At 40.9% G+C, this 27,490-nt stretch overlaps 1 protein-coding gene across 2 annotated transcripts; it reads left to right on the top strand.

Moving 5' to 3' along the window:
- On the top strand, positions 1 to 27,490 carry MAP9 (microtubule associated protein 9). 2 transcript variants are annotated; one of them, XM_066632803.1, is made up of 15 exons: positions 1 to 131; positions 1,636 to 1,775; positions 3,916 to 4,000; positions 4,803 to 5,369; positions 6,192 to 6,424; positions 8,332 to 8,443; positions 9,997 to 10,277; positions 11,263 to 11,318; positions 13,090 to 13,255; positions 14,598 to 14,687; positions 15,398 to 15,559; positions 16,524 to 16,669; positions 16,908 to 17,040; positions 17,736 to 17,810; positions 22,905 to 27,490. In XM_066632803.1, exons 2-15 carry the CDS (start codon positions 1,701 to 1,703, stop codon positions 23,031 to 23,033), a joined length of 2,310 nt encoding a protein of 769 aa, XP_066488900.1. In that variant the 5' UTR covers positions 1 to 131; positions 1,636 to 1,700; the 3' UTR covers positions 23,034 to 27,490. The 2 variants fall into 2 exon arrangements, with proteins under 2 accessions (XP_066488900.1, XP_066488901.1); XM_066632804.1 differs by lacking the exon at positions 17,736 to 17,810.

Raw genomic sequence — 27,490 nt, 5'->3', positions numbered from 1 at the left:
TAACGCGAGGCCTACCTGGCCTGAAGCCGCTGTCGGCGCTTAGTCGACCTGTGGCCGGGGCAGGAGCAAGATCGGAGCGGGCGCTCCTCAGCCCTCTCTCGCCCGAGACAAGAACTTCCCCGCGACGCGCGGTAGGGGCTCGGGGCTGGGCTGGGGCAGGCGGGGGTGAATGAGGGGCTTCCCAAGGCGGCGCTGCGGCGGGGACGGGGCTGAGTGGGGTCGAGCTGGGCTTGAGATGGCTGCAGAGCTGCAAGTGAGCGCCTGCCCAAGGAAGCGCCCTCTGGTGGCCAAGGGGGGAATTGAATGGGATCAATGGGATCCAACCCTTCATGCATGATCAATAACTCACACACAGCAAAGGATTCCTTGCCCCCCCGACTGTGCAATGCAGGGCAAAAGGCTTGGGGGTCTGAATGATGATTTGATACTTAGGTCTGGTGCCCCCCCCCCCCGACAAATGTTTGAGATTTCTGGGTACCAGCACCCATTTTGTAGACAAACGACCACATGCTTTGGCTTTGTTCATCTGTCATTTTGCATTGCAGCCCTGGGACATGGTGTGTGGAGGCAGATGAGGCAGAGCCTCCCCACCGGAGTCCTTTGAAAAGCGCCACCGCCGTGTGAGGCACCCAAGCACCCACAAGCGACGTGGTCTGTGCTCCCTCCCTCTTTGCTCTGTGCGTGGGTTGTGGGTGCGGTGGCACTCTGCCTCACCTGCCTCCCCACCCACCGCACGCCCTTGAGTGTGCTTGAGCGCCTCACACAGTGGTGGTGCCACTTTTCGAAGGACTCTGTTGGGGAGGCTCTGCCTCACCTACCCCCCCCACACACACTGCACATCCCTTGAGTGTGCTTGAGCGCCTCACACAGTGGCAGCAGCGCTTCTCAAAGGACCTCAGCAGGGAGGCTCTGTCTCCCCACACACCACACACCCTTGAGTGTGCTTGAGCGCCTCACATGGCGATGGCAGCACTTTTTGAAGAACTCTGGAGGGGAGGCTCTGCCTCACCTGCCTCCCCACACACTGCACATCCCTTGAGTGTGCATGAGCACCTCACACAGTGGCGGCGGCACTTTTCAAAGAACTCTGGCAGGGAGGCTCTGCCTCACCTGCCTCTCCACCCACTGCAGGTCCCTTGAGTGTGCTTGAGCGTCTCACTTGGCAGTGGCAGCACTTTTTGAAGGAATCTGCCAGGGAGGCTCTGCCTCACCTGCCTCCCCACCCACTGCACATCCCTTGAGTATGCTTGAGCACCTCATACAGTGGCGGTGGCGCTTTTCAAAGGACTCTGGCAGGGAGCCTCTGCCTCACCTGTCTCTCCACCCACCGCAGGTGGGACTCCTTACAGTGCAGTTCTCTGCATGTTTACTCAGAAGTAAGTTTCACTGTATTCAGTGAAACTTACTTCCATGGAAGCGTGTTTGGGATTGCAGCCTTCATAAACGGGGTTCTTCGTAAATGGGGTAAATCAGTAGTCAATGCTGGTGTGCTCCCTGGGGCATTTGGTGGGCCGCTGTGAGATACAGGAAGCTGGACTAGATGGGCCTATGGCCTGATCCAGTGGGGCTGTTCTTATGTTCTTATGTTCTTAATGCTTGCATCAAAATCTCATTCTCCCTCTTACTAAAATCCAGCGAGAAGTTTTGCCTTCACTGGATCACCGTTGAGAACAAAGATTAATTTCCCAAGATCAAGCAACATGTCTGATGAAGAAATCATTTCTACTTTAGCCTATACCAAAAGCCCTAAATTCTTGAAAAGAACCACTTTTCAGGTAAAATATGTTGTCTTGCAAATCATACATTTTTATTGCTGCACATTTAGTGAGCTATTAGTAAAACATGCATTTGCTTTTGTTTCAGCCCTGCCTTTTTTTTGGAGGGGGGGAAATAACCATATTAGAGTGGAACTTTGGGGGTTGGTAGTATTGCCTTCATGTGCTTCTTGTGGGCAAGCTTGTGGGCTTGTTGGCAGCTATGGGAAGTAGAAAGCCAGACAAGATGGTACCTTGGTCTGATTCAGTAGTGCTCTCACTGCGTGGTTATTAAAAGAGGAGATGTGCTCATGGAATGCTATAGGTTCTATCAACAATTATTAGCCATAAGATCTAAAGGAACCTCTTTGTTCAGTGTACTTTAGAGTATCAGATACTGAGGAGATACAGGGGAGGTTGATTTCCCTCATTCCTTGCTGTTTGTAGTCATCTGGTTGGTCACTGTGAGAAGCAGAGTGCTGGGTGGCCCTTGTGGTTTGACCCAGCAAAGGCTCTTATTATGCCCCTTCTTATGCTTATTGTACTTCATTGCCCAGCTAGCAGCAGCCTTTTTAAAATGTTGCTCTTTTATTTAGCAAGAGAAGAACAACTGTCTTTGTTCATTCCAGCACAGTATTTTCTGCTGGCTGTTTGGTGGTGGTTTTTTTCTGCATCTTTTTAGATTGTGAACCCTTTAGTTTTTTAGTTTGCTCTGTAAACTGTTTTGTTGAAATATGGCATACGGTATAAACATTTTTAATAATAACTTGTATGCATTTAATGTTGACAAAAACTGGAAAATGGAAATACATGTGTAAACGTGAAACTGGATATTTAATTGAATGAATGTAGTCTGCCTCTCTACTGGTAAGGGCACTCAAGTTGCCTTACAGAGTTAAAAACCATAATAATAAAACATTATGAACAAAGGCACCCCATGGATCACATAACATTAAACAATTAAAATTACATTCAATTAAAACGCCAGTCTATCACATCAGCCATCAAAAACCATCCTCAATCTAAAGGCTCCGCTGAAAGGTCTCCAAAGAAGGAGCAGTTCTAAGTTCCAAGGGGATTGCAGCAGATATATGATTGAAGAGGTGTGAGTCTTTCAGAAACATATAGGTTTCTCTTTATTGGTGGGCTGATTGCAGAAAGGGCTCTAATTTAAAAATAATAAGAGATTCTGCACTTGGTTGTTCTTCTTTGGTGTTAGTGTTTTAAAGTATTTGTTCAAACAGTTTATGTCCTGTTTTATTGTCTTACCATCTATTGTCAAGGCAGCTTACAATCTTTAAAACAATAGGTACATGTTTCAAAAACAAAATAATGAACTCGGTAAAAAAGAAAACCACAACAATTTTAAGAAAACAAAAAAAGTTCACATAGCAAATATTTTACCAGTTGCAGCAAACTTTATATTTAAGCTCATGAAAAAATTGTTGTAACAATTATCCTACCTCAAATCCAACAGTTTATACATCTGAAGAGGAGGCATGCTCCATATATATTTGCTGAAAATATCTTGCTCCACTCTTAAAATAGCTCTGATTTCCTTTACCAAAATACTTCTGTGCAATGTCTTTCCTTTAGGTCTTAAACCTGCCAGGGAAATAATGTGGAATGAAGATAATATGGGGGGCTTGTGGCATCTAAAGGTCTTTAAAGTGCCACAAGACTATTTCTTGTTGTTTGCTGCTGCGGACTAACATGGCTACCCACCTGGCTGACCTCCAGGTTCCCTTCCAATTCTAACATTCTTTGATTCTGTTTATAAGCACTAACTGAATTAGGCAGGTAGTAGGCTGTGAAAGGCATGAAAGATCAACACAAGTGCTTATATTTTATAGTTTCAAAGCTGAAGCACAAATCTAAAAGCATGACTAAGTGACTGTTCATATTGGTTTATTCCTATGATGGTTGCAATGTCTCTTAAGTCTCAGATATTTTTGAATTACAATCCTCATAGGCACACTCACCTATGAGCAAGGTCCATTGACTACAATAGGATTTATTTCTGAGTACATACACGTAGGTCAGACTGCACAAGACAATTGTCATCACTTACAGTAGGACTAAACCATATAAATGGCAAGTACTATATATACAGATTTGTTTCATTCAATAGTAAAACCTATTTTGTGTTTAAATATTTTAGGAAGAGCTTCAAGAAGCGCTTTTTGCTCGCGCAGCAAGACAGCAAACTACTGAATATTCAGAAGACTTTGAGAGTGATGAAGAAAGTATGATATTAACAAGTCATTTTAGAATGGGATTTGTGTGTGTCCTCTTGCTCCTTTTGACCCATTCATAAATGGGCAGTAATCACGATATGCTGTATTATCCTAAGCATGTTTATGTAGAAGTGTCTCAATGAGCTCATTTGAGACCTGAGCCCTAGTAAATTGTGTCTAGGAATAAGGACTACAGCCTTAAAGTAACGCCCCCAAAGCTTGTAGCAGAGCCTTTACTGAATTTACAAGGATGTGGCTCAAACTTTTAATTTTATCAAGCTCAGAAGCTATTGAAATTTCACCTCATTTTTAACTCTGCAGGGAATGTAATTGACATCAATTTCTATGTAGTGAACTTGGCTTATATTCACTTGGTTTTTCTATTAGACGTATATTATATACAACTATTTTGAATTTGTATTTTCTCTGCATCTGCCACACCTTTTACACTTTCTGGATCTGAATAGCTCAAAAGCACATTTTCGACTGACTTTATGTTATACTGTTATCAGTGATGTTCTTCATGCTTGTGACAAACTTTAACAAAGCACATCTATTAATTCATTCACAATTATCAAACTGCTCTTTGAATTGCTGTATACTATGTTTTGAGATTTATTTTCACACAGTGCTGCCTGAAATCTTGGAGAGGTGGCCAGGAATTGGAGACAGAGCATGTGATTTCAAAATTGGCATTCCAAAATGTCAGATGTGTGTCAAGAACAAAAGCGCATCGCTGAATTATGTTTGTGTTTGACTGTTCGCTGCATTTCTTTTTATACATGAAATTCCAATATAATCTTGTTTTCAGATTCACTGGAGGAAACCGAAACTGTGGAAATCACCCCAAAGAAATCAGTGGCCTTTGCAATACCGCTGTCTACCTATAATCTTCGCAACACAAGCACTTTGAGAAGTGAAACTGCAGGTGATTTGACTTCATCAGACGACGATGAGAGACCTCAACGTGTGACCATGTTAGAGAGAGAGAGTTTGAGCAAAGGAAGGCAAGCTGTCACTAATTCATTAACTGAACATTCTGTGGCAGGTGAAGAGAGTGCAGCCAAAAAGTCAATTTCATTTGACATACCTCTGCCAGATGACTACTTTTTAGAAAGAGAAACTGCTGACTATTTCACTCTGCCTGAGGATGAAGAGAAACTTGAAGAAACATCCATGTTAAAGAGTAGATCGCTGAGTGAAGAGAGGCATGAAAATGACTCAGTTTCTGAAGAAGGTTCAGGTTTTGAAGAGGAGTATAATCAGCAAGAGGCCTCTGAGCTCCAGTTAGGGAGGGATGACATGTTTCAGTGCACAGCTGAAATCAAGCCAGTACCAAAGCCACGAGAAATCAAGGCTAAACAAGCATCAGCATCAGGTAAAGAGAGTGTGTTAGAATTCTCCTGCTTTGTTTTTGCAGTTTTTGGTTTTTAAAAAATTATTTTTATTGTGTACATTATCTTTATAATGTACCCTTGTAACCTTAGAATGGGTATATTTTAAAGGAGGGGGGAATCCTGCATGACTGACAATTTTTTTTCATCTTTGACAAATAGGTTGATGTCTGTGTTCTGATGTCTGACATTCTGTTGTATTTATAGGCCATATGGCCTAGATTTTATTGGTGATTTGCCAAATTCATGAAGGAAAATAGGTGTATCAGTGGCTAGCCATGATAACTGCAGGGTACGTACCCTCATGTTCAAGGCAGTATGCTGCCAAATAGCAGTTGCTATTCAGTTGGAGAGGGCTGTTATCTTCAAGGCCTGCTTGTGGGCTTCCTGAAGGCAAATGGTAGGTCACTGGGGAAAGCTGTTTTCCAGAGTGAATTGACCATTTTAACTGAAAGTGATGGGTTGAAATTGGCTTCAGGAATCCTGCTTCCAATAAAATACCCTTTTCATTTCAATAGATATTTTTTCACAAAAGAACTAGAGGTGGCTACATGTAATATAAAACAGTATTTCTGCTATAGTTTCTGCGAAGGAAGCATTCTCTTGCTTATCGTTTTTCATTCTTTGTGAATGTCAAATTTTAATGAACAAGTGGGATATGATGATATTCTCATGTATGTTTGAAGCACTTTGACAGTAGGTGATAAAAGGAAGCAATTTGAGGAGACTTTTATATAATTTCGTCTACATTTTCAAAGTGGTAATAATGTTTTAAAAGCCTGCTGATAATTGTTATACATTTTCAGCTGAGAACATCAGCATTCCTGCTCTAAATGATTATTTGAAGCCATCTCCTCAGCCGAGGAGTGTTCTACGAAAAAGCAGCCACGTGGAGGACCATGAAGGAACCTGGTCAGAAGACAGAGCATCTTACAGCCATCGATCATATTCATTGTCTGCACCATCTTCTCTAACAAGATTAAATGATCAAGTGACAAATTCCAAGATAAGAGCGCTTTCTGAAAGTCCTGGTCCTGAGGTTAGAAAATTATCCTTATTCTGTATAAACAAAAGTTGTGATCCAACCAAAAATGAGCTTTAAGCATTATCAGTCAGAGGGATGAACACATGTATAACTCTCCCCTTGGAAACGAAGGGGACTTGCAAGTGCTTAACTTGGGTTGGGAAATTATGGGTTTCTATTTATTTCTACGTGTATAAACTGCTCAAACCTACCTAACTTCCCCCCCATTGAGCATGGCTGCATCCTGGGGTGGGGGGCAGTTGCAGAGGTCTCCTAAGGGTAAGGAAACTTTTGTTCCTTTGCCGTGGGAAAGTCTTTGCTTTCCCTATGGGTCTCCTTGGTCCTGTGCCAGCTGTTTTGTTCCTGCTGCTCCCAACCCCATTCCACTCAGCACCACCACCACTCATCTTGTACTGGTAAGATGAAAATTTCTCTGCTGGTCAGTGCACCCAACCAGCAGTGATGGCACTCGCAGTCTCGCTGCTCTTGCCGGTAGAATGTGCATTCGCTTGGCGGCAGGATGGGCTGGGCTGTAAGATACATTCTCTCATTAACAAAACCCTCTTCAAGTATGCGTGTCATACTAGTTGTTAAATAAAAAACAAGCTGAGGAAGTAAGTAAAGTGTAAATTTTCAGGTAAAATATGTTACTCCCCTGTGCACTAAAAATCAGAGAAATGAGTAGTTTATATTTATGCTCAGATATTTTAATGTATACGGTGCTTGTTAATAGCCAAGGGGAAAAATTCATGGTAGGAACCTAGAGAAAATTATGTTGTTGAAACCTATTTACCATCTATACTAATCTCTTCTATATTATACTAATCTTGGTCTCCAGCTGGCCCATGGGATGCAGCAAAGCTGCACCAGCATCCCTGCACTGCACAGGCCAGCACTGGATAGGATTGGGCCATTGGTTAGTCATCATGATTTCCTGAACTTAGGGTATAACCCTGTATAAATAAAATATAAATATTTTTATATTTATTTTATAAATAAAATAAAAATAAAATCAACATGTTTTTAGATTCTTGGAGCAGTCACTGAGATGAGTCTCAGATGAACTTCATCTAATGATGTAGAGCAGTGCTTCCCAAATTCCCACAAGGAAGTTGGGAACAGTGTGAATGTGTGCAGGGAAGGGGGAAGGCAGCAACAGGGTCCTCAGGATCACATTGCTGCTGGGGAAGAGGGGGTTTCCACCTTACCAGGTGAAATGCTGGCCTCCAGGGGTGCAGGGAAATCTGCAAATGCATCTCCTGGGCTCCCCAAGCCTCTGTAATAGTATAAAAATGTTGAAAGCCACTTCCTTTTCTCAATTGAAAACCATATGTTTTCTGAGTAAACATGCATACAGTTTCAATCTGGAGCCCTGTAGGAGCCCTTTTATAGTGGCTTGGAGTGCCCTGCAGATGCCTCCTGCACTCTGGAGGCCAGCATGTCATCTGGTAAGTTGGGGGGGGGAAGCCTCCCCCCTCCAGCAGCAGTGCAATCCTGGGGATTGCATTGTTACCTTCTCCTCTCCCTGCCCTATAAGGGCGAGAGCTACATGCTTCTCAGGCTGGTGGATCAAATCCCTGCCTGGCTATGAAGCTCCATGGTCGACTTTGGACCAGTCACTATCTCTCAGCCTTGCCTACCTCACAGAGTTGTTTTGAGGACAAAAGGAGAGAAGGAGATATGAACACCACCCTGAGCTCCTTGGAGGAAGGGCTGTATAAAAATATAAAAAATAATTGATTTTTCTTATCTATTTGGAAGGAAAAAATGGCTTCTTTGCCTATATGGAATGTGACATGTTTGCCTCACAAGATTTTAAAGAAATATTGTTGGAAATGGCTTTAAAAAAAATAATAAATAGAATTTCATCTGGTGTGATTAATTACAAATATTTGTATTCATAATGTTGCTTTGTACCACAGGGTCCCTGGATAGCAAGCTCCTCATCACTATACCCTATTCATTTTTCATCAGCGGATGAGAGAACTGGAGATTCTAATTTGACAATATCTGGGGATGAATCTTCCTCAAAAGGTAAACAATTGGATACAATCTAAATGCAACTTGGAAGGTGATCGCTAACTGTTATTAGGAAACAAAACTCTCTCTCTTCCCCCACCCCCCATGTGTGTGTGTGTTTGTGCCTTGTTAGATTATACTAACATGGTGAAACAATAGTCATAGTATCAGATTTCAGTAGTGGAAGAGTACATTATGTATGAATGTTGTTTGAAAAGTAAGTTCCTGTACCATTTTTGGGTATGCTTAATGCTGTTTAATTTCTTGATTTATTCCAAGTTCCCTGCCTTAGACTAACCTTTTGAATTATCTGTTTATCAAGAATATTGCATTCTTGCACTGAACTGACAAACCATTGACCTATTTAATTTATCATTGGTTATTTCTCATTTGGGTCGGTTACTGAAATACTTAAGCAGTCAATATATTGTGAACATGACCCTTCCCTAGATGGAAACAGTATCTGCGCACCGAAAGATCTCCAAGATTGCCCTCTCTCTTGTTTCCTCTCCCTTCTCTAGCATTTGCACTGCAGTATAACTTACCATTGCAAAAAAAATGGGGGACTGTGTGCTTTTATTTTTTTTACCGTCATCCAAATCCTCTGCTCAGACAGGTTACTCATTCTCCTGAACACTCATTTCCCAGAGTGCCTTGAGATAAGCACCTAAGGGAAAGGGGGGAGCAAAGGGAGGAGCCCTTTGAAAATTGCTCTTTAACTGTTATCATTCTATCTGCAAGTAGGAATGATGCTCCTTGTCTATTGTAAAACATAAGAAACTGTACCTAAACATTCACAATAGGACATTTTTATTTATGTATTTATTCAATTTATATACCATCCATCCTCCAGGGAACTCATGGTGGTGTATGTGCACCTCCCTCTTTATCCTCATAACAGCCCTGTGAGGTAGGTTAAGATAATGAAAGAGTTACTGGTCTAATGTCACTCACGATGGGCTCAATTCTATCCAACTTTCCAGTGCCAATGCAATAGCAATGCAGCCCAGAGGTCTCTTACCCTGAGGAGGCCTCCATAACTCCCCCTCCCCACTGCAGGATGCATCACACATCCCATTGGCACAGCTGTATCAGTGCTGGAAAGCTGGATAGGGTTAAGCCGTGAGCTTTATCAGTGAGTTTCTCAGTTTCTAGACCTAGGCTGCAATACTATACACATTTTTGTGGAAATAAGCACCATTTGATACAATGGCACTTAGAAATGGAAGTGGACATAAAATAGACAGAAATGAAATACATTCCAATTTTTAGAAGGAATTAAGGTAAATTATACACTTAGTTCAAGATCTTATGTCTTATCTCATCCTTTAAAATACTTTTTTCTCATAAAATTATTTACATGAGAGAAACCTACAGGGCTCCAGATTGAAATTATATGCATGTTTACTCAGAAGTAATTCCCACTGTGTTTAATAGGACTTGCTCCCAAATAAGTGTAGTAAGTGTTGTAAGACCAGAGCCTAATTCCCCCCCCCCCCAATATCTGTTTGTTTACACTGCTGGACTTATTTCTGTTTTGGTTGGTTTGTTAATTTGTTTAACATTAGATAAGGAACAAAAAGACACGGATGATTGCAATGATGTGAAATTGCTGAAAAGTGGCAGAGAATCCCCTTCTGTAATAGAACTAATGATGACAACAGTTTATGAAAAAACTAAAGAACTGCACAAGTCAACTGAAGACTACCAGGAAGAAAAGCTACAGACATCAGAACGCAAGGCCTCCATGGATGGATCAAACGAGACAGCCAAGAAAGATAAGCCTGAGCAGAAGGTAGCACTAAGTACTGCAAAGGCGACACTGAAAGCTTCGAAAGATTCATTAAAGGTATGTTTGATAGACTTTTATCAGTATCACATCCCAGTAATGGAAATCTGTGACTGATCAATCTGTTCATGCATGGGTGCCCTTATACATAGACGCGTTGGTTGTTTGCAGCATACAGCTTGGATCCAAACTTCTGCTGGGGTTAAGCAAACAAAAGCAATGTTTGTTGTATATTCCAATGGATATAACTTTTTTCCCTCTCACTCCACTCAAGCAGATATTTGATAAAACAAAGTAAATAGTAAAAGACAGAGACCCACTGTTAGAACCAGTGGCAGGCCTCCCCAGCCCCGTGCCCTGGGCAACGGTTCGCGATGGCACCTCCTGTGGGCTGTTGCCACCCCCCAGGTGAAAATCCACTCCCCTACTCACCTGAGGCTCACAGAGCCTCGTACGATCCAGAGCTGCGTTGGGGAAGCCTCTCTGAGGTTCCCCAACGCTATAAACTGTTCTTCCGGGAAACTGGAACCCCATTGGGAGCCTCAGAGAGGCTTCCGCAGGGTCCTAGAGGCTCACGCCTGGGGCATTTACCCCATCGAACTTAATGATAGGTCAGCAACTGGTTAGAACAACCATGGCAAAGATAGGCTTGGATTGAAAAGAACTGTGATGAAAAGCACTTCTGCTTACTTGGAGGAAGTAACTGATTTCCCTCCATCACCACCCCACAGCATTTCCACCAAAAAGCTGAATTGGAGGCTCCTGCTCCCTGGAACCAGTTTTCATGAAGCTGTACATAGGTGTGAGAAGTTGGACAGTTTACTGATTCTCTGGCCCTCACTTCATTTTAATTTATATTTAGCAGAGGTATGGATAGAACTGTATTTACAAACTATGAATAGAGATTTCTATTTCAAACTTTTCTATAATGACACTTTTGAGTTTTCAAGAGAAAACTCTGATTCAGTGCACCACTGGTAGTTTTACTGCACAACTAGTTCTGTTTACCAAGTGATACAACCAATTTTCTTTTTGGTTTCATTAGGAAGAAGTTGAAGAAAAAGAGACAATACCACAAAAAGCAAAACCTTCAGTAGGCAGGTAGGAAATTCAGTCTTGAGAAGTGAGATGTTCTGAAATATGACCTGAAATATTGGATCATTTTATCCTCAAAATTCAATAGACAAACTACATGATTTACTCTCTATATGAGGGTTGTCAAACTTGTTTCATACAGTGGGCTGAAGTTAGCATCCTTGGTTTCTGCTAAGGGCGAGAAGTGATGTCCCTAAGCAGGAAGTGACATCATTTAGCAGGTTATGGTCAGAAATAAGCAGTTTATTCTCATTAATTATTCTAATTAATTCTAGGAATTAATTAACTGCAAATATAAGAAAAAATATGGAAATTTGGATCATAGCTTCACAGGCCTTATGTCTGACACCTCTGCTCTATGTTGTCTGATAAAACTAGACATGATCATGGTAGGAGTTGACACAATTTTTATAGTTCACAGAATACACGTCACAAATATCAAATTTCACCAGCTTCACCAGCAGACCTGTGAGTTGGAGTGCAAATTTCCAGAGCCCACATTCTGAAATACAGACAGACCCCAGTGATCTGCAGGTCTGACCCCCTCCCCCTATGTTCCAAATAATGTTGTTTAGATCCTTACCACTGTGAAAATGTTTTTCCTTTTACAGGTTGCTATAAGCATACAAGCTTATAGAGACGTGAAGGCAGGCTGCAGGCAGCCTGAATGCTTGAAAAAACTAGATTGAACGTTAACAGGAAGCAGGAAGTTACTGCTTCCTGTTACCATTCAATCTAGTTTTTTTTCAGGCATTCAGGTTGCCTACTGCCTTCCTCCACATTGCTATAAGCTGTAAAAGGAAGAACATTTTTGCAGTGGTAAGGATCTAAACCATGTTAATTGGCTGGGGGGGGGCTGCGGAGGCCAGCAGAAATAGGGTTCCCCTTTTTCCTTGGGTCCCCCTGAAACCCCTGCAGAGGGAGGAATTGCTTGTATATGATTTATTGGCTGAATTGATTATGCGTTTCAAAATCCCTCTATACTTATTGAACAAAAATATCTGTATTATTTTTATGGGAAGTGGGAGTCATTTGGGTGCCTACAGTATTTGATTTCCTCTTGCATGAAAGTTCCCCTAGTGAATGTTTTCTTAATGTTTTCTTAATGTTTCCTAGTGAATGTTTTCATGTTTGGCTCTCAGGGCAAATTCCAAATTGCAGAGTCCAGTACTCAAACTTCACATTGTATGAATATACCAAGCATGTTTTCCTTATTGTCTTTGGAAGCAACTAAAGGTTTTATTCCTTCGCCTTCTCACTTAAGGTTCCTGAGTTACTAACAAACAGAATCAATCAAATTATTTGCTTTACAAACAGAACTCAAAGGAATGGGTATGTTTAAATATTCATGACTATTTCATAGTGATTTAAAAGAAAGCCTCCACAGGAGGAAACTCTGAGAATCCCATCCCTGCAGGCTCCCATCCACACAATCCAAAACCCAGAATTAATTAGTTGAGAAGAGACTATCACCAGTGTTAGCCAAAACACTCTAATTGTGTTCTCCATCTTCTGTGACATGATCGATGTTTAATCTGGAAACTTCAGGACCTATTTCATTCTCCCACTGAATTTTCTAAGCATCTCTCTACAAGATATAGAAGTATCTGTGCCTGATTCTTTTGGTGCTTGAGTTCTGGATTGGAGAACAGCCAAATAGAAACACCTTTTGAAACAGTAACAAACCTGAGCATGCAGCCGTTTCTTCAGTAAAAGGGAACATGATATGTCTATCCTTGAAGCTTTGAAAGTGTGATACATTATTTTTATTTTACAGATCATTGAGCTCTACATACTTGAAGAAAGCTGGAAAAACTTCTTTTATCCCTATAAGTACATCTTCTCAGTACCTAGGAACATTAAAGTTCTTGGACAACAAGCATTTACAGAAATACAGCGCTGAACTTGATAAAGCAGATAGTCTGCGGGCAGCTGTTTATCAGGTAAATATTTTACATAGCCTGCAAAGAGATCTTCTGCCCCTCTCTCTTGATTTTAGGGCAGCATGAACTTCCTTTGATCTACAGTCTAGAATTCTGAGAAGGTGTTATTATGCCTGCAAAATGGGCAAAGAGGCATCTTTTATGGTGGTGGTTCTCTCATATTGGGTACAGAAAGAGCATCTGTCCCTATTCAATCCAAAATCATGTGTTTTCCACTGGCTATTTGTGGCTCTCTCTCTCACTCTCAGATTATAAACTCATTTGGAACAGGGAATCATCTTGTTCTTCTGCTAGACAAACCAATTTCTGAACTCCTTTTGGTACAAAGCAGTGTATTAATATTACTAATAATAGTGTCCTAATCTGTATTTCACCTTGCTGCAAGCTAAAGACGTATGTAGGTTTTCTTTTAAAGTTTTTCTCCTTTAAAAAAAAAAGAAAAGTATTGGTGTTGTTTCATATAATTTTTCTCAGTTCAGGATGACCACAAAGCCCCTATGCATGAAATAGTGTGGATTTAGGATTGAAGCCATTCAAGTTTCTGTGTGGCCACCTTGAACTTCAGAGGTCTCAGTTTACAGAGCAGGAATTAAGAGTTGTTAAATGCCCAAATCCTAACCAACTTTCCAGCACTGGTATAGCAGTGCCAGTGAGATGTGTGCTGCATCCTGCAGTTGGGTGACACTCACGGAGCCCTCCTCAAAGTAAGGGAATGTTTGTTCCTTTACCTTGGAGCTGCATTCCCCTTATGTTGGTGTGGAAAGTGGGTTGGGATTGTGCCCTTTGTTACTCTAACAGGCAACTCAGGTATTACTTTGTCCCTGGGATTCTAACCAGTGCATGAATGGGAGCAGACCTTGAGTTCACATTCCTTCTGCCACCCCTCACCAAGGATAAAAAGTGACAGGTCAACAGAATGATCCCCCATTTGTTTGTATGTAAGATCTCTGGCCTATGAGATGCATTCACCCTCTGCCTAAGTAGTCAGTCTGGAAACTGGGAAAGCTATAGCAGCGCACTTTAGCACTGTATGAAGAATTGTGGTTGGGAAGGAACAGCATTATGACCTGGTCTAAGTGAAGAAACACTTGTCTGTACTGAGGACATGTTTTGATCCTAGTTCTCTTGATACATATACTTGATACATATACCTTAAAATGATGAGATGAGCTTAGATATGAGATATGAGACATATATGGGATATATGATTGGAAAACAAATGTTGATTACATTAATGTAATACATTTTGTTGAATCTGTACTAATAACATATAGTTGAATCTATACTAATAAGTTGTCTTATTGCCTATCAATCTTAAGCTGCATCTTTATTTCTTTCATAGGAATGGCTAGAAAAGAAGAGAATCTTTCTTTTGGAACTACAAAGAATAAAAAGAAACAAAGCAGAGAATTTGCAAGCTAAAACTGAAAAGGTTTATTTTGAAAGTAATTTATGTCAAAGGGGCTCAAATACTGGGCAGTTACTCTGCTGGGGTCTGCATAGAATTTTATGGTAGCACATACTACCACAAGCATTTTTCAGCATGCTAAATCTTGTGGACTTGTGGAATTGGGAGATCCAATTAAGCATCTCTGACGCCGTGTAAAGTTTGACCCTGAGCCTCAAGGGGTAGTGACAGAGAATGAAATAGCAGAGGTGGGTTGGTTGAGGTAGATGAGCCAAAAGTTTCTAGAAAATGTGGGGGTCTCCCTCGACATAGACTGAAGCAAATAGAAAGGGACATGTAGTTAACATATTTAACATTTGTATATGGTTTCCGAGTGTACAAAGCACTTCATATGTAATATCTTGATGCAATCCTTACAACAACCCTATAAGACAAGTACTGGTATTAGCAATCCCCCCCCCCCATATTGCCCCTGGGGATTTGAGACTGAGAGGGAGTGGCTTGCCAGAGCCCATCTACTGAAGAAGTGAGATGTCATGAACATGGGGACTTAATAATACACAGCTTCTGTCCTGTTCTGTCATGGAAATGTGACCACTCTATGAGTAGCGAAGCCTGATTTCTACATGTGTGACTTTTTCCCAACAATTATTAAACAACATTTGACAACCTAACTGAAGAATAACAAAATCATCAGGACAACATTTTATAATGCATGTTTGCTTTCCCTGTAGGAAGAAGCCGCTAAGAAAGAGGAAGCCCTTGCATCCTTTGAAGCTTGGAAGGCTATGAAGGAAAAAGAAGCAAAGAAATTGACTGACAGAAAGAGGCTGGAGGAAGAAAGGAAGAGGAAAGAAGCAGAACTGAATGAGAAGAAAAGGGAGGAAGCACAAAAGGCAATGAGAAATGTCTATTTTGCAAACATGAAATCTGGGAAAGGACCTTGCAGCAAATTGACATTGAGGCACATGCTCAGTGTACTTTTGAGCAATTATAATTCAGTTTAATGTGTATTGAACAGTGGTTCCCAAACTGGTGGGTTGAGATCCACTAGAGAAACCAGACCATTCCCCCTTAACGGGAGTGGCCCAGAAATTGGTGCCCTAACGGCAGTGCCACCAGGAGTAAGGGGATTTTAAACACACCTGGGCAGTCATGCTAGCCTCCTAGAGGCTTGAAGACCCTCTCTGGATAGCACACGCAACAAGATAACTTTGACTTTGTGCACTCCACAGAGCAACATTCACTGCTGAATTACCAAAATAATTGTGCAAATATGACTATGAAGCCATAGTAATAAGAAAAAAAAATCCGTAGAAGTTTAATTGGCAGATTAATCTATAAAGCTTTAATTGGTGGGAGCCAATTCTGATCTGTGAGACAGAAAGCTAAGGACATGGTTGTTTGTTCATCATGCCTTCTTTGGTTTTTGTGTGTTACCTTAATTGGGAATTTAAAAAAGAATCCACTTAAAGATTGTTTTTCCTTCTAACAATATATGGTAGGGTCACTGAAGTGATTTCATATCCACTCTGGGAGGGGTTTGGTATTATGCATGTTCAAACGACTGATTAATTGGTCAAAGGCAGATGATTAAGAGCCCAATCCTATCCAACTTTCCAGTGCCAGTGCTGCAGCAATGCAGTCCAGAGGAAACGGAACAAACATTCCCATACCAGGAAGAGGCCCCTGTGACTGCTCCCATACCACAGGATGCAGTGCATGCCCCATTGCACTGGCTGCACCAGCGCTGGAAAGTTGGATAGAATTTGGCCCTAAGACATTCTTGAATCACTTGACAGTCATAATGGAGTTCCTAGACCCACTTCACTAATGGATTTGGGTTTTGTTTTTTTTTAGGCTTTTGAGAAATGGAAAGAAAAGAAAGCTGAATACTTAAAACAACAAATAAAAAGGGAAAAAAGAATTGAAAGTTTAAAAAGGAAGAAAGAGGAGGAGGTTGTTGCAGAGAAGAAGAAAGACAGCAAGTCTGCAGTTGAAAAATGGTACACTTGAATAGTTTGGGACTCTGTATTATAGGGTCACTGTTATGCAGGCAGCCACCTGAATTTAGTACTTTTGAGCACATGGATGAATTAGGGTGTGTTTGTTTGTTTGTTTTTTGTCTTTTTTTCCCTTTATAGATCCAAGGTGTATAACTCTGTCACAGTATTGCCAGGCTAGCAGCATTTGAGAGCTACAAATTTGCTTCAGGTCTTAAAAATACTCTTCTTCAACTTTTAGGAATAAGAAAAAAGAAGAATTTATGAAGCAAAAGACAAAACAAAAAATCCAAGAAAGGAAAAAGGAAATAGAAGAACTAACTGAGAAGGAAGAACAAGATAAAAGAGCTATAGAGGAATATGACAAGTGGCTGGTAACTATTATATGAATACTTTTCAACAAAAAGTTCTCAAAAAAAAAGCACAAGGTGGACATAAGTAAGCAGAAACTTGCAGAGATGCTGCACTAGAATGACTGTGTGTGTTATAATACGCAAGGATTGGCATAAAAACGCACATTCACATTTTGTATGTGAAATTTAATTGAATAAAAATGACCAGGTGATGGCAGTATAAGCTCACTTTTAAATTCCTTCTACAGGTGCATTGAGAATACAACTATCAGACTTGCTTGGATTTGTGTGTGTGTGTCTCATATATGTATATATAATTTGATATATATTTAAAAGTGCCTAGCATTGATTGGGTATATTTTAGTACTCGTGGTATTCAACCTCATTTCCCTCCCACCCTACCCCGCCTGTATTAACCGACGTGGAGAGGAAATGTTGTTTCACAGCATTTCCTGCAACTGTAGAACAAGAGCAGTCATGGTCTGGAGGTTACTGGCATGCAACTGCCTTCAGTGTCACGTATTTTTAGGTCTTTGTCTAGTTGTGGTATTTTCAGACTAGATTCTTTCAATACATGGGAAAGCAGTAATTTCCATAGAAGAAGACAGATGCCCCTTGAAGATTCTTGTGTGTCTGCTGCTGCCATACTTGCAATTTCTAGTCCTGATATCATAGCCAGTGACAGCAGAGTCTTCTTTTCTCCCATTCACTGCCAGGAACAGCCACATCTGAAAAGCCAAGTCAGCACCGCCCTGAACCAGCAAAGCCTGGCAGCAGCAGCTGCTGCGCAAGTGAGTGACTATAGATACAAGGAAACCTTTTTATAGCTGAGATTTTCCATTATTCAGAATTATTAGGATAGTTTTATTCAGTACTTACCTTTTATATTTATCTGTATGGGTAAAAGTTTTTGATCTGCAAATGTATATACAGTTGTGCACTGCTTAACTACAGGGATGTGGACTGGCATCCCTGTTATCAAATGGGGCTTGACTCTGTGTGAAGCCTCTGAAGGCGAGGTGAAGCTCTGCTCCCTCACCCCTGGAGGCTTTCCTGAGCCTCTGCAAGACTCAGAATGCCAGAATCGCAAGAGACACACGACTTCCAGTTTTTTCTGGGAAACCAGAAATCACGTCTCTCACACTATAGGGCCATTCTGAGTCTCAAAGAGGCAGTGTGTGGATGCACACTGCCTCTGGGAGGCTCAAACAAGTCTCTGGAGGTGAGGGAAGCAGAGTTCCCTTCAGTCTTAGAGGCTTGGGGGGGGGTGACCTCCTGACTAGTGGTGGTCGTTGCATATATGACCTGTCCTGGCTGGAAGGTCATTAAGGGGCGCACACCTGTAGTAGGAAGTCAGAGGATTCTGATCACACAAGTATCACTTTCCCTGCGATGCTCTCATGTGCACCAGGGAGGCTGATCATCTGTGCCATGTGCTTCAAATGGAACCGGGTTGTTTCCTTAGTATAAATGCTTACAGTAGCAGCATGAGCATTAAAAAAACATCTGCAGTGTGCTTTAGTGATCTAAAATGGAAATGCATGTATTCTGGTTAACACCTCTATGGGTCAGTATGTCAACTTAAGGGACATCCCTTAAGCATTGTTTCAGCATTGCAAAATGTTTAGAAGTTCAGTAGATGTTATAGGTTTACAGAATTCTGAAGTCAAAAAGGGACAGCATGTCATCTTCTCAAGAGTAACAATCATACTCTTTAGTCATGTATTTATGGTTGATACTTATAGGTGCAGCATAAGTTGAAATAGATAAGATGGTGGTATTAGTTTAGTTGAGACCAAAACTTTGCTCTCAGTGAGTGCAGAGCTGGATATTGTATCAAAAAGTATTTGTTTTTCTTTTTAAAACTCATATTTCATGTTTTCAGTATGTTAGCTGCTTAAAATCATTTTATCAAAATACATTTTATGAAATATATGAAGAAAAAAATCATTATCAAGCCTTATATATCCGTCATTTATTTTACAGTATCTGAAAAATAACTGAAACCCCATTTCTTTTTTAACTTCTACAAATGTCAATCCTGACAGCCCCTACATTGGATGCAGTGCATACTCTGTCAGGGCCCAATCCCGTCCAACTTTCTGGCATTGATGCAGCTATGCCAACAGGGTGTGCGCTGCATCCCGCAGTGATTGTACAGCCATGAAAGCCTCCTAAGGGTAAGGGAATGTTTGTTCCCATACCTTGGAGCTACATTGCTTCTGCATTGGTACTGGAACGTTGGATAGGATTGGGCCCTTAGTGTGGCTGCATCGTCATCAGTGGTGAGAGATAGGATTGGGCTGTTTAGCTGCAGTCCTATGCACACAATTATTTCTGTTGGGAGTGAATTGTCATTATCATTTTAAGTTCAACAAGGTTTAGTTCTGAACAACCATGCACAGGCATATAGCTTTAAGCTCTCATTTTTCTTTTCCAATCTGTAGCTGGTTTCATTTATGGAAGGTGCTGAATGATGAGCAAGATTTATATATTTTAAAGATTTATACCCTGTCTTTCCTCTGACGGACATTACAGCCTCATTTGCCATGTTGCACCCTTCATGACTTGTATGGAAAATCAGTGGCTTGCCATACCTGTAGGAGAAAGGATTGATTCTTTCTTTGTCCAAGTCAAGATATTGTTCTGGCTTAGAGATAAAAATAATTTAGTCATTTTGAGTGTTACCTCCTGAGAAGTGTCTATGTATATGTTTAATGCCATTGCGAAGGATGTTATTTTAATCTGGAATGTTCCTGTTTCTCAGTTTCATGAGAATAGTTATTACCTTTCAGTCAAATATTAGTTCTTCAGTCTTTTCATTTTTTTGAGCGTTTTGTGTAGAGATGTTGTAATTATTACAGGAAGATGTCCTCTTTATGAATTTCTGTGCAGGCTTCCCTTATGAAAGAGAAGCAACTGATTTTATCAGTATTTTTGTGGATGACAAAATAACTTCAGAGTTCTCCGGATGTTTCAGAGGCTTTCATTTGAACATATAACCTTCACTGTAAATTCATGCAATGAATCCTGTTACTAAAACCATGTCAGAAAACAACCTTGCCAAGGGAACAGTTTGTTGAATTTCCTTGAAACTTCAGAGGTTAACTGTTAAGGTCAGACACCCTGTCAGTAGCCCTGTTCTAAGCCTCTTGATTTCCCTTAAGTGGGTGATTCTTGACAGCAAGACCACTCAAGGTTTTTAAGCTTCATGTACAATCAGAAGAGCTTTATGTACAGTCAAGACAGAGGAACAAATTGCAGTGGCCTTTAGGATGATCATTGAAAGTTGGTTTGTTTTTATGCCCCAATTGCAAAAGCTGAACCGGGTGCATAGACCACAAACTCAAAATAGTAAGTGAAACTAGTATAAAAGATAATCATTGAACATGAGATAATTATCAGACTGGTAAATATAAATCAAACGTTTTGAGATAGCGTTACGAAACAATTCCATTTGGCAAAAGTCCACAAAACTCCTCTTGTTCTTTAGTTGAAGTTGGATTCCTGCTAGATTACTTTCAGGCTGCAATCCGAATCCTCACTGAATAGAGTGAGACCTCCCTGAGCAAACTTTTACAGACCTGCACTAAAAGAGCCCAATCCTGTGCTCGGCAGCACTGCTTCGTGCCGCCAAGCACTGTCACAAACATGCCGTAGGGCACGTTTGCAAGCCTCACCACCGGGCTCCCGCCCGTGCTAGCCCAGCGCCGGCTGGTGCTGGGCTAGCGCGGGCGGTCACCCAGCCTCCGCAGCTTGGCGGTCTTCCGAACCGCCAAGCCGTGGCACGGTAAGCAGGGGTGAGCAGGAGGTATTCTGGGGAGGTGGGAGGCTGGCTGGGGCAGAGAGAGGGCGGGGGGAGGTGTTCTGGGGAGGGAGGAAGCCGGCGGGGGGCAGAGAGAGGGTGGGGGGAGGCGAGACACGGAGGCGTGACGCCGGAAGGGGGGCGGGCTGGAGGTGTGCCTGGGAGAGGGAGGGAGGCAGGTCCGTGGAGCTCTGCTCCGCAGTATCCAAGGCACTCATGGAGGGCTCCGCGTCCTACACAAGCGCCTTTACCTTACTCAGCGGTAAAGTGAGTAGCCCCATTGTGGGGCTGCTCTCCTTACCCAGGGGAAGGGGACAAAAGTCCCCTTCTCCTGAGGCGCCTCCCGCAGTAGCCCGGGGTGCATAGGATCTGGCGGCAGCCAGTTTCGGTGCCTCCGAGCCTGGGCACCCCGGGCAGCTCAGGATTGGGCTGTAAGTCTGCAATCCTTTCATTCTTTTTTGGGTGTAATTCCCATTGAACACAATGAAACTTACTTCTAAGTATACATGCATAGGATTTCACTATAAATTCCCAAATTCAACCCAATAGGGCATATTTACCAAGGGGTAAGTTCTCTTGAACGCAATGAGACTTACATCTGAGTAGATATGCATAAGATTGAGTTGTGAGTAACCCCCACTAAGTTAGAGGAAAATTACCTCCTTCATGGCTACCCGTTTTTCTGAATATCTCAGAAATGATTGTTGGAGAGGCAGGAAGACCCGCCTGAAGATAGAGAATTAATTCACAAAAATAACCCCCTGATTAAAATTAGTCTAAAAAGTGGATGGGAAAACTGGTTCGTAGAAGAAAAGGAAAACCAGTTAAGATAAAAATATGAAATGGAAAAAACCAATCCTCAAAATGAATCCTCAAGCGATTTATTAAAAGGAAAAGTTAAAACGTGTCCAAGGCCATATAGATAGCAGGAAAATACTAGTGTTTATTTTTAAAAATTAGAGAAAGAAACAACAGAAAAGATCATTTCCTTTCCTACCTATACAGTTCTTATCCCCTTCCATTCAAATTTCACGTGCCATTCAATTTAATGTATCTCTTTGCCCCATATTCAGAGTCTGTAGATTTCATGTTGTGCATTTGTGTTGACCACTGTCACACATGGTCTGTTTTGAACACCATTTGTCCTTAATGCATTCCCATTTGTTTTCAGTATCATTTTAATAATCGTATTAACTATATCCACTTTTTTCCATGTGCCCAAATGTGCAAAGCTGAGCTATTGCATTCTTCACTGCTATTCAGTGATAAACCATTACCTGTAGTTTCCTCATAGTTAGATTAGGTTGTCTTATTTGGGCAGACCTGAGCTTTTCTTCTTTGCTGAGAAAACCTGAAACTGTTCAGCCTGAGTAGGCCTCTGGCTCATGCATCTGCTCAGGAAACCATCTTTAGTCATTAAGCGGTTCACAAGACTATGCTAACTATAATGGTTTGTTATATTGAACAAGCATATGCTTCTATATCTCAAATATTTGTGATGATGATAAATGCCGTTCTGTAAAGGCATCTGTCTTTATAGAGTAATTATTTGCAGTAATTACGGGTGCTCATCAAATGCAGCTTAAGGAGTTTTTACATGCTTATATTGCTCTACCAAACAGTGCATTTGCAAATGCGCAGAAATGAAACCATCATCTTTCACCATTGAAAATGTGTTTTAATGAGGATGCTGTGTTCATGAAAAATGTTCTTAATCAGAAAACAAAAGTAGTCTCTGCAAGCATTTTGATTAGCCTTTTATTTTATTAATTGCCTGGTGCTGCAAATTATAAAAATGTCATTCGGACAGCATGACATTGTTAGCATGACATGAAGATATCAAATTCATTTCAACTAAGTGGTTGCCCTCCAATTTCGCTTCATTATAAACCTGCTGTAATTAGGCACAGAAATCCCCCTAGTTAAATAATAATTTTGAAACAAATACACAGAAACAGACTTCTTTTATGCCTCTGATGTTTTAAAGGAAACGAAGGTTGTCTTGTGGAATTTAAATTTCAAAAATCTAGCTTTTATTTCAAGGATCGTGAGTAACCTATCACTATTCTATTGTTAATAGGTAAAGAAAGAGATGAAGGACAAGATTCTGAAAAAGCAAAAGAAGCTCCAGGTTATCCTTGAGGATGAAACCCCACCTCCATGGAGTCCACCTGGCAAAGCTGTGTTCTCAAGAAGCTATCGGTATTGAGATGCCTGATGCTGTGAGGAAAGTTCTGGAATTCTGCCATCATCATCTAATTGTCATTATTGCACAGCACCTGATTTTAACATGAATTGAAATTGCATCCTTTCTTTGTGATTTGGCTCATACCATATCTCCTAAATCTGTGGTACGCTGTGTATAGTTTAAAATGTAAACCACACAGTTAATACCAAATACCACTATGGTAAATAGGTCAGGAAGGGGTGTTTTTTTTGTTTTTGTTTTCATTGTAGCTTAAAAACCCAGAGTTCAACAGTTAGTACACAAACTGCCTTACAGCTTTGTTAATGAAAGATATATTTTGTATCTTGAAAAGACAGTAATACCTTTCATCTCATGGGAGCCAATATAAGCAGCGGTTTTGCCCCTTAAGTACATTAGTGGATCCCTTTAGCAGTAGTGAATTCTCTAAATCAGTGTGTGTGCTCCTCTGATACTTTGTGATGTAAGAACCTATGCAGATAAGTCAAAATAATCTATTCTGACATTTTAAGAACAATTCGTCTGATGTCAGGTTTATTTTTACCAAAAAAAAAAAAAGCAGATCTGTTATACAAGTCCTAGCAATAACAAGTGAAGCAGGGAGCAGTGATTTTTTTTTAATTGAAGTAAAGTTTGTAAATGGGAACAAAGAAGCAGCCATTCTCTGAGAATTTGCACAGTGCACCAGGAGCATGTGAGGATATACAACCTGGTGCACCAAATTTTGTTGCATGATATATTGTTTATGACTGAACCAAGGAGATCACTATAATATTAGTCTTCAGGGTTTGATTCACTAGTGTGAGTGGCCATTTTTCTTTCCATGTGCTTGTGTACAGAACAGTCATGAGTATGGAAATTGCCGTGGAGCTCTCTGTGAACTCTTTTTTCTCCCATACCTTGTAGTTCATAGAATAGTTTCCCCCAGGGTTCTGTTTCTCTGTACACAACTGCATGCAATTAAAAACAACTGCTTGCATGTCTGAACAGAGCCTCAGTAATCATTTGTGGCAAATAGTTGCCAAGTATTATGATAACTGAAGACATGCAGGATCATCGTAATGCACTTTAAGTCCAGTTCCTTCCATGTGACATCCAGAATGGTAAAAGTGCTCCTTGGAAATGGCTCAAACATAAGCATGCTTTGACGTATCTTCTAAATCCTGTAATTTCTCAGCTAAGTGAATGGGTTCTTAAAGGATTTACTAAAGTAGATGCCTTGTTACAGGCAAAATCAGAAAGATTAGAACTTTCATTTTCTAAGAGGCCAAATTACGTTTTCCTTTTATTTTGTCGGGCAGCCCAATCCTGAGCTACCCAGTGCATGGGACTACCGCAGTAGCAATGTCTGAATTGGGCCTGTAGTCACTTTTCATCATTCACTTTTTCTAGAAAAAAATAACTGTATTTTGGGCCTTTGACATGAATTTCATGAAGCCACTGCAGTATGGAGGCCATTATTCTTCCTGCCTGTTGTGATCATAAAACATAACAGTTGTATTGCATGTACAAATCAGTAATGTTTGTTTGACTTTATTTCATGTTTACCCTGCCTTTCCTGCACTAATAGGGGCACCCACGCAGGCTTATATAAAATCAAAAACCATTATGTAAAATGGAAAACCATCAATATAAAACATTGTAGCAACAAAATAGGAAAAGCAGCACAGAAAAAGAATATTATGCTTGAAATTAGTGCTCTCATGTACCTCTTTCATTCACGTGAAAGAATCTACAGCTCTCCACAGGAAGAGAGCTGGAAAGGAAACTGAAATAACTTCAGCCATTGCTTACAGATGAAGAATTTTCTTATCTGTGATATTCTTATTTCAGCATTTGGGTGCCCATTCTGACAAAGAATACCTTGCTCATGTTGGCACCATTGGTTTAATTCTTGTATTGGAGGTTGGTTTTTGAAGTTGTGGTTGGTTATTGCCCTGCCCAGTGACCAAGCACAAATAGGAAGCCCTTGCCAGATGCTAAAGTGGGAGGAGATAGAGTAGGGCACTTCCCAGTTCAATCCAAGGTCTCTGCTCAAGGGCAGAATACAGAGAATAATACATACCAGAAATGTACCTGGTCTACTTAGCCTAGAGAGCTCCTGGGTTATATGAACTAGCAGATAACACCTTCTTCTGGGTCCTTCAGCATCTCCATGGCGGTCAGAGTGAGATGAATGAGGATGACAGATGGAAGGTGACTGTTCTTATTCTCCTGGTGTCTCCATCCATCATAAATTTCACAGATCTCTCAAAAACAGATCTGTAATAGGGACCAGCAATAGCTATCTTCTTGCTCGTGCTGGCACAAAAGAAAAGGATGGTTATCTATACAAAGGCATGGAAACTAGTAAAAATAAACAGGCAACCAGTTTCCCCAAAACTTAATTTGGAATAACAGAGGCAAACACTTCAGAAAGTGACTTTGTTATGCATTGCTTTGCAAATTTGTATAACCTTGTAAGAGACTCTGGCAGACAGTGGTATGCTGTTTCCATGCTACTGTACGGATATAAATTCTCTTTCCACTTAGCAAATTATTTTGGGAACAATCTACAAGTTTCTTTTGAGATTGTCATGGCATAAGCAAAATAGAAACTCTGCAAACTCCTTTTTAACTCTTCTGACAGTTTCAGCAAGAACTTCTAAAACTCCTGCTGCTGCTTGATTTTGCCTTCTTTTTCTTCAGTTTTAAAACCGACTGCAAGAAAAAAACAGTATTTTGGAGTGGCTGTTGTGGCAACTGCTCCTCTTTCTGAGTTCTGTTGCTTATGCAGACTTGTCTATTTTGACCTGAAGTAATATTTGCAGACTTTCTTGTGTAGAGAGAATGCACTTTAAACGCATCGCTTACAGCAATTAGATGCACTGACTTTTAAATAACTTTTCTAGTACATTAAAGTGGAATCATTGGTATGCACCTCCTTAAGCTGACAGCCCAAGCTGCCAAATATAAGATAAACAGATTAGCTGTGCAAAATGTTATCTAGTGGAAATAAGAGCCCTTCAAAGTGAGGCAAATGTTCTACCTGGTATCTTTGAAGGAAAGATACAAGAATGCAAAGAAAGTATCTTGGTGTAGGAAAAAGTCTGCAAATGATGGATAGATTATAATAATGGATAGATAATGGATAAATAATGGATAGATTAATAATTATTATTATTAATAAGATTATTATTAATATTATAATTTATATACCGCTTTTCAACAGAAAGTTCACAAAGCAGTTTACAGAGAAAATCAAACAAACAACTAATGGCTCCCTGTCCCAAAAGGGCTCGCAATCTAAAAGGATGCAAAAAACATCAGCAGACAGCCACTCGAAAAGACAGTGCTGGGTGAGGAGGGCCAATAAAAGAAGAGCATCCACTTAAAAAGTGCCTCTTACCCAGTTAGCAGGGGTTATATCCCCTATAGACTATCCCCTATGATAGCTGTACATGCATCCTCTGTTGGCTTTACAAACAACAAAACTGACGGTATGTGCTATTCTAAAAGTGACCGTTAATCTATGTATGTTTCCTACACCAAAGTTCTTTTTTTTAAACAGCGAAAGGTGTTGGGAGTTACATGATTGTAAAGACGGGGACTCCCACGTCTAGTTTGGCCCAAAAGGCAGTCATGGAAATCAGGATATCCAGAATCATGAAAATAATTGTTTGGCCTACCTGAGTACCCAGGAAGGGGGAATACACTTGGTCAAAGCTCTTTACCCTCGTGCAGCGCAGTCCTATCTTGCGCTGGAACAGGCAGGCCAAGAGGCTTGCACTGTATCCAGTGCGAGATAGGGTGCCAAAGTGGCTCAGCCAGAGGTAAGGGGAAACTCTTCCCCTTACTCCCAGGTAAGCCACTGCAGCCCCTATGGGTCTCCTCGGATTAGAACCATCTCCTTGCGCCACCTCTGCGCTGCTTGGGAACAGGGGTTGGGAAACAGCATAACATGTTGAAATGAGTGTATTTAAAAAGGCCAACGATGCTACTCACAAAAAATGAAAGATAGCATTAGGTCTCTATGGGTGCAATCCTAACCCCTAACCCCTTTCCAGCACTGACATAAGGGCAATGCAGCTCTGAGGTAAGGGAACAAATATTTCCCTACTTTGAGGAGGCCTCCGGGAGCGACACCCAACTGCAGGATGCAGCACGTGTCCCATTGGCACCACTATGCCAGTGCTGGAAAGCACTGACATAAGGGGTTAGGATTGCGCCCTATGGTACATTTTTTCTGATTTTTAACTTGGAAATATTACAGGCAAGCAAAAACTGCTGGTAGTTTTTGAAACTGCTGAGTGCTCAGTGTATATTTACTGTGCAGGGGAAAAAGAGATCTTAAAATAATCCTATGTGATGTGTCTGATTAACTTGAACAAAATATGGTTTCTCTTTAAGCAGATGGTGTTGATATATTTATTGCTTATTGAATTTTGAAGGGGAACATGTTTTTATGTAATAAATTCTAA

The sequence above is a fragment of the Tiliqua scincoides genome, chromosome 6, assembly GCF_035046505.1.
Source record: "Tiliqua scincoides isolate rTilSci1 chromosome 6, rTilSci1.hap2, whole genome shotgun sequence".
NCBI classification, from domain to species: Eukaryota; Metazoa; Chordata; class Lepidosauria; order Squamata; family Scincidae; genus Tiliqua; species Tiliqua scincoides.
The sequence above is the reverse complement of the archived record's forward strand: the minus strand, read 5'-3'. Positions and strand labels throughout refer to the sequence as shown.